The 7,608-nt window shown below is 35.0% G+C and overlaps 1 protein-coding gene across 1 annotated transcript in view; it reads left to right on the top strand.

The window, feature by feature from the left end:
- Nucleotides 1-428: 428 nt before the first annotated feature.
- The window catches only part of LOC113233388 (multiple C2 and transmembrane domain-containing protein-like), a 51,800-nt gene continuing 44,620 nt past the window's right edge, over nt 429-7,608 (top strand). The window contains exons 1-3 of the mRNA XM_026468509.1: nt 429-456; nt 498-560; nt 891-1,212. Coding sequence (XP_026324294.1) covers nt 429-456; nt 498-560; nt 891-1,212 — 413 coding nt within the window. The remainder of the gene's footprint in view (nt 457-497; nt 561-890; nt 1,213-7,608) is intronic.

Below are 7,608 nucleotides of genomic sequence, written 5' to 3'. Positions count from 1 at the left end.
TCATTCGTTCATTCTTTTTAATATTAATGAAACATGATATAATGAACGGTCAATACAAAGTTTTATTTTATTGAAATTGGCTGACTCATTATTTTTAATCTAATTCAAATTGGTATACACATTCTAAACTATGGAAATGATCTAGTCACCCTCAAAATTAAGTACTTATGTGCACGTTAATAATAGAAAATTTCGTGTTTGTAATGCAGTCAATGAAACTATGTATGATACATTTTGCACGTTCACCGAATAAATGACCAATTGTAATGGAAATTTATGCGCTCATGGTCTATGTAATTTCAATAAGAGTGACAGTGTAAATGTCGGGAGGGCACCTCCCGCAAAGGACATCTTTTTCGTAAGCAACAAATACGCCGCGATAAATAATAGTGGAAACGCAATGTGTATTTTGTAGGCAAATAATCGATATGCGGGATAAAGATAAAGATGCAGATGGCAAGTTCCGTAAGGTTATTCCTGATGTGATGGCGAGTCAGTTCGCAATATCGCCAATTCAGTCAATTGTGTACCTCCGCGCCGGCCGTGTCTCCTGCTGACAGGTATGTGCGCTCAAAATGACATTTAATTCTTTTTTAACGATAATTGGCCTTCCATTTGAAAATGATAACATAATGTCCGAACAATCAATTATTACGGGTCATTTGCCAGAGCAGCCGTCAACGATAACTACACATCGCCGCTGCTGTCTGTGATTATTTCGTGTGTTTTGTTTAAACAAATCGATTTAATTCGTAGTGACAATTAACTCCAACGATTTTGGGTGCTTATTCCAACTAAATCATTGTGAAATTAACCTTCAAAATTTTAATAAAGTGAAATAGTGATGTCTTTCATAAGAAAGTTATCGTTTAAAAAAAAATCTCCAATAGAATGCTCCGAGAAACCAGTAGCGGCGCCGATCCAAACTGACCTTCCCACTGTACAAAACGGAGACAAAGCTGTGTCTTTGCAAGAGCTGACTGCAATGTCGGAAAATGATGAAAGTGTCGCGACTGAGCTATTGGGCACGCCGGTGTTGCAATGTGCCGAAAACAATGGGGAGTTAAGGAATAACCTAACTGTCGGATATTCACTTCGTAACGACATCGAAAGCGTTGAAATATTGGAACTTCCATCGTCACCGTCAGTTAATAACATTGGGAGTGACCCCGATGACCCTGATGCCTCAACTACTCCAAACAAAGCTTCGTCGTGAGTACTTAAGTCATAGATTTCAATTTATGACCAGAATTATAACATAAGTGATTTTATATATTTCTTAAATTAAATACTTATATAATTCTATTGTTCAGATAAACTGCATTGTTATCGGAAATCAATTCGTATTCAGTAAGCAAAACATCGATTAAATACTTCTACTATTTATGGTGCAAGTGTGTAGATACAAAAATATATACAATTTTTTTTATAGGGTCATGGCGTAAAATCAGACGCGTTTGTACACATTGAGTTATATACTCGATTTTTGTACACAAATAGATAATAGAGCTTTTGAGCACGTGAAATTTAGAAACCATATAAGTCTTTAACGAAAACTGGCAAAACCAAGGTCCTTTTTACGTCGTGTGTACTGAATGTTAATGAACTTGATTACTTTGAAACGCATGAAACGCTCTCGCGGGAACTTGCTTTCTAAAAGTTACAATAAACAAACAGATTTGCATTATGTCAATTTTTAGATGGTGTGGAAAGACATGTTATATAGGAACTATTTACTAATACTAATAAAAATTAATAAGTGGAACCAAAAAACTATAAAATATATAAATATAAAAATGTTCACTATCAGGAAAAAATATTATTCTTATGATATAGATAATACTAAAATTAAATTAACCGACGCTTAATAGATTTTCTATTAAGGACGGGTAGATCTTGACAGTTCATAGCAGTGATGTTGTTGAGGCTGCTTTTGTGAACGAATCTGTATTTATTTTTCACCGACTCTTGATGGAAAACCCTTTACATTATGTAAAATCCCACTACTGACTAATAAAATAAATATATAAATAAGATAAGATAATAATAAGATCTACTGATATAATTTTGTAGGAAAATAAAATAAATAATAATGGTTAATAATAATAAATAAATAAATATAGAAGAAACACCAGACTTAGTGCAGACTTCAAAATGTAAACGTTAAGGAAAATAAATAATAGATGGTAACAATTTTATTGAAAAGCCACAAAACAGGTATAAAAGTTGTGCCTACCTCCCAAAATAGGATCGCCAACACTATAAGTAACAAGGTCTTACGACAGTCACACTTATTGCTTTAATATAACAAAAAGTCTATTGCAATAAAATTTCTAAAATATGGTACGTAGAACACAAAAAGTGTGATGAGAGTCTTGTGGTTTATTACATCTAACCTTGGATACGTTACTTATACATTATAAATAGATAATAAAAAATAATTTTTAGAATGTACTCGCCACAGAATATACGTGCTATCGTAAACTATTGTAGTGATTGCATAGTAGTTTAAAATAATAACAATATGCATTTTTTTATAATATCAAGTGAAGGGACGAACAAGTTGTGCGCCTGAAAATTATGAAAATAGAGAATTCTCTGACGAGTACCTACTAAAGCAACGAAGTTAATTACAGTTTACTACCCAGAGCGTTATTCTCGAAGCACGAAATCCGTAGTTACGGCCGTTTTCCCACTATGAATGACCTACGGAACTACTCTCGAAGTCCGTCAACGCAAAGACCCGTTCCCGTTCGGAACTGTTCCCGGGCCCGTTCGAAACTGTCAAATCGCATTGTCATACGTTCTTAGTTTTAACGTTAGTACATAGATATCGTTGTCTAGCCCCCATTGAAACTCAAATCTTTAGGTCAACTACAGTGGAAAAACGGCCGTAACTACGGATTTAGGGGTTCAGAACCAATTTCAAAATTCTATCGCGAATCTTACCTATGGTAATGAGGTCTTAAAATCGTAGAACCATCTTATTGCGCTTGCAGCGGATGGCCTTAGTCTATACTGAGTCCATTTTTATCGTACATTCTTTATTGAATTGGCATTCTATTGGATTTAATATGGTGGTAGCTGAATGGGAAAACTTGATTTCTAAATTGAGAGGTCGATAAATCGAGTTCCAATGGCAGTTTGAGTGATGGCCTATGACTTTTAGTTTTTTTTTTACACCAAGTTGCGGGACGCACAAGTCGTGCCCTGGTGGTAAACGACACATCTGGCCATAACAGTTGCAGTGTCGCTCAGAGCTTTATCTGAGGGGCACTACCATTGCGCCATTCACCCTGAGACATAATTTGTAAAGTCTGTAATTCTACCAGCATACAGCCCTCAAAACCGAAACCCTGTAATGCTTACACTACTTCTTGGCGATATAAATAGGTAAGGTAGAGCCGTACGTTTCCTGGGCGAATTCTTTCACAAGGATCTCTACTGTTATTAAAACTTATTACATAGTTAATGTACATTTGTTAATATTTAATAACAATACATCTCGCTAATGGTGATGAAAAAAAATATCATGATCGAAGTTGTATGTCGAAGGCCGTTCACAACTATTGGACAACGTGTAAAATCACCAATCTCAATTAAGGCAACGTTACCTTTTTGTTTGACGACCTCAGTGGCCCAATTGTTTGCACTGTAGGCGCTGGATGAAGACGTCCGGGGTTCGATTCCGGGTAGGTTCAATTTGCGATATGAATTTTTCTAAATTGGTTTTTGTCTGGGTGTTCTGGTAATTAGCAGAAGAGCTCCTTGTGAAAGAGTTCGTCCAGGGTAGTACTGCCACCTTACCTATTTCTGTCGCAAGCAGTAATGTTAGCATTTCTGTGATCCGGCTTTGAACGGTAAGGGTGCTGGTGAAATTACAGGCACATGGGACTTTTCAACTTATGTCTCGGGATGACGGGCGCAATTATAGTGCCCCACAGATCTTTGCAATTTAAAGCTCTGAGTGGCACTGTAACTGTTATGGACAGGCGTATAGCTTACCTTCAAGCGCATGACTTGTTCGTTCCGTCACTTGATGTTATAAAAAAAAGTGCCTCATAGTGAATTCCGTTGCTCTGGTACTCATAGTATGGGGAATTGCTCTAGTTTGAGACCAGGTAATTGGTGTGATGGTCAGAAGAACTTTCATCTTGAGAATCTTGGTCTCGAAGATTTCGAGACTCGAGACAGATGTTTTCAGTCTCGGGAATACTGAGACTTAAGTCACGTAATTGAAGCTTAAAGAAGCAAAACCTAAACCTAAAAACTGTGAATTTTATTTTGTTTGTTTCGTCTATTGCTTCAAGGCGGTAATTCAGTTTGTTGCAGAGACGTATAGATGCTTCGAAAATCGCTTCGAAAAACGGGGGTAATGTGCAAAAATGACACTTTCCAATTCTAAATAGAATTGGAAAGTGCACCCTAAATGTGTTTACAAGTTTTCTTCTATCTTTATTTACAAGTGGTTACGTTAATAAATCAAAAAAAAAAATATAGTGTTTTTCAAGCTTAACAAACAATAGTCCATAATATAAAGTATATAGTGTCTACAGCATTAAAAACCAGAATCAATTACCGCCACGATGGTTTGAAATATTTATTTGTATTTATAAACAAAGAATGTTATATTGTGACATATAATGCAAATACATAACTTTGACTTTGTGTCTTACAAAATGGGTCGTAAGATAAAAGTAAACATTTAAAATCGCGGTGGTTACTCATTTGAGATCAAAGTCCTCTCTCAACAACCAGTACCACTTTATCGTTGTGTTTTTGTAAACAAACGTTTTTAATTACATAATTTAATTACATTGTCGTTGCGTATTATTACAATTATTAATCTAACAACAAGAAGACCTAGTAAATAATAATAATAACGCACACACTAATAGCCGCGCACTAGAGAAACCTCACAAGAGAAATAAATATAGGCCATACAAATATTTCTCCAGGCCAGGGAATCGAACCCGCGTTCGTCTCGTGCGACTCTGCGTGGCCGCTCCACGGTAACCGTTCGGCCACTGAGGCAGTTAAATCTGATTGTTTTCTTAATGTTACTCGAGGACAAAGATTACGAAAATCAAGGATTTTGTATATCGGAACATAATAATAACTGTAATAATAATTTCCACAACAGACATTTATCCCCAATCACCTTGCAAAGCCTCAAATTATTAGATTATGAAGAAACCAATACCTTGCAAAAAGCTGTAATTTTAAATACATCCGTCATTGTCAGAAAATTCATGCAGATAGAAGAAGACGAAACAGGCTCTAATTACAATACACCCTGAGCATAGATACATATACAGTACTGCATTTACTTGTCATAGTGGTTAAAACCAGCCAACAGGCTGAGAAAAAGATTAACAAAAAAAACGAATAATAATATTAAACGTACACCGCATGTAATTGTCAGGAAGTATGTTGCCAGTTCAACCCAAAATATTTCTATCTACACCCAAAACATTCCCCATAACAATAATAATAAATAATAAATTGTATTGTAAATCATCCGCCGCCACCTTACCACATATTAATCAGATATAATGCATTGCCAGTTCGGCCCGTATTATCTTTATTATCACCCTTTAAGGTTAAATTATCATCACCACAATAAATTATCAAAGAATTCCCATAATGAATAATTAATAATAAATCATCCGCCGCCATCTTAGACCTTACATGCAATAATCAGGTAGCGTATTGCCGGTGCGATCCACACTATCTCTATAATCACCCATTGTGGTGTACCACGGAGATTCAAAATAATAATAGTAATAAGGTCGTCTATTATCTCCCATTAAATACAAAATATAAGTAAAATTATAGAACATAGACTACAAAGAAGGAACGCTGCCAGCATCATTTAATTTAAGTCTAGTTTTAGTTTCTACTACTTAAGCTTTTATTGTAATGAATACCAACCTCAGCTTGTTTAAATTGAAAGAAATACATATAGAACATAGGTTCAAATATAAGAGACAGGATCCTAAATTACGCGAGTCCTATGCTATGGCACCACTCTCGATAATAGTACAGGTAGTGAACAAAATGCATACATTTACTACAAAATTAAATGAATAAAATTCCTGTTTACCTGGAGTCATAAACAGGAGGTAGATAATTTAAACTTAATTAAAAACTCATATTGTTTTTCTTTTTTATTATATATTATTATATTATTTAAGAATAAGTAAAAAATAAAATGAAATAATTTAGGTGTGCATGCTCTATCATCGACCCCATCGTCACTTACCGTCAGAGGTCCAATGCGCACTTATTGTATCATAAAATAAATAAATGAAAAAAAAAAACAAAAACATATAAGCTCTTAATTTACTAACATGACATAAATTTACATAGAGTAGGTGCGAACATTGCTATCATTACCATTAACCCTTGGGAGGAAGAGATGTGGTCTAGGCTATTGTCTTGCAAAGTCCACTCGCTATTGGGTTTTGAACCTTTTTCAACATGCAAGTTTCATTATGATGTTTTCGTTCACCGTTAGTTATTGGCGGTGTTAAGCAATACGCCTGTCCATAAGAGTTGCAGTGCCATTTAGCTTTAAATTGCAAAAACTTGTGGGGCCGCTACTGCGCTCGTCATCCTGAGACATATGGTGTCGCCATATCCGAGTTTCCTGGTGCGATCCCCAAACAGGTTAATGCAGAAAAACTAATTTTTCTAGTGTGTCTCAGGTCTGGGTGTTTGTGGTACTGTTGTGATTTTCGATTGCCATAACACAAGTGCTTTAGTTACTTACTTTGTGTTCGGAACAACGTACTCGTATATAACATAATGTCGTCTAAAAATAATATAAATAAAATAAAAAAACATCCGTTGCAAAAACGATTTAGAAACATTTATGCACTTGATTATAGTAAAATAACATCTTAAATGTCACGCAGAACAAGTAACAAAAATTAAATAACAAAAACACGTCTTAAAATGTACATTTTAATACTAATTATAATTAGCACTTGCAACCGGTTTATAGAACTCGATTGTAGTCAGAAATATATAGCATAAAAGCTATAGCTAACTCGAAGCCACATAAAGTTTTTTTTTATGGAACGAATAAGGAAGAAGTTGGAAAGCCGAAGGACGATGAAGCTTATATACGAATTTATGAATGCGGAAAGTCTAAGGAAAGGAGTCTGTAAGAAAATAAACAATACTTTATTACGATAAGACGGAAGAATAAGAGGAACAACTGTTCTGGACAACTGCTACACAAGGTTACATTTAATTTGTGAAATGTCGTCATGAATTACTTTCATAACACTGAAATAGTATTTAATCTGTGATAAAATTTTGACTTGAGACCAAAGATTTCATAGGCAAAATCTTAGCTTGAGACGGAAAATATTCACAACGATAGCTTCAACTACAGCTGCGTAGTCACATCACAAAGATCTGAGGGGTCCACTGAGGTTGTCAATGTGATGTGAATAAAATTTTTAATATTGCTTGATGTACATAACGTAATTATACAAGGCGCGACGTCAGTAGATAATACAAAACAGATAAAAAACTGACTTCAAAAGTTTGTGGAATGTGGAAAGTTTTATTGAAATCGGTTACCGTATAGTGCGC

Source organism: Hyposmocoma kahamanoa, unplaced genomic scaffold, assembly GCF_003589595.1.
Source record: "Hyposmocoma kahamanoa isolate Upper Pololo Valley unplaced genomic scaffold, ASM358959v1 78, whole genome shotgun sequence".
Classification (NCBI taxonomy): Eukaryota; Metazoa; Arthropoda; class Insecta; order Lepidoptera; family Cosmopterigidae; genus Hyposmocoma; species Hyposmocoma kahamanoa.
The sequence above is the reverse complement of the archived record's forward strand: the minus strand, read 5'-3'. Positions and strand labels throughout refer to the sequence as shown.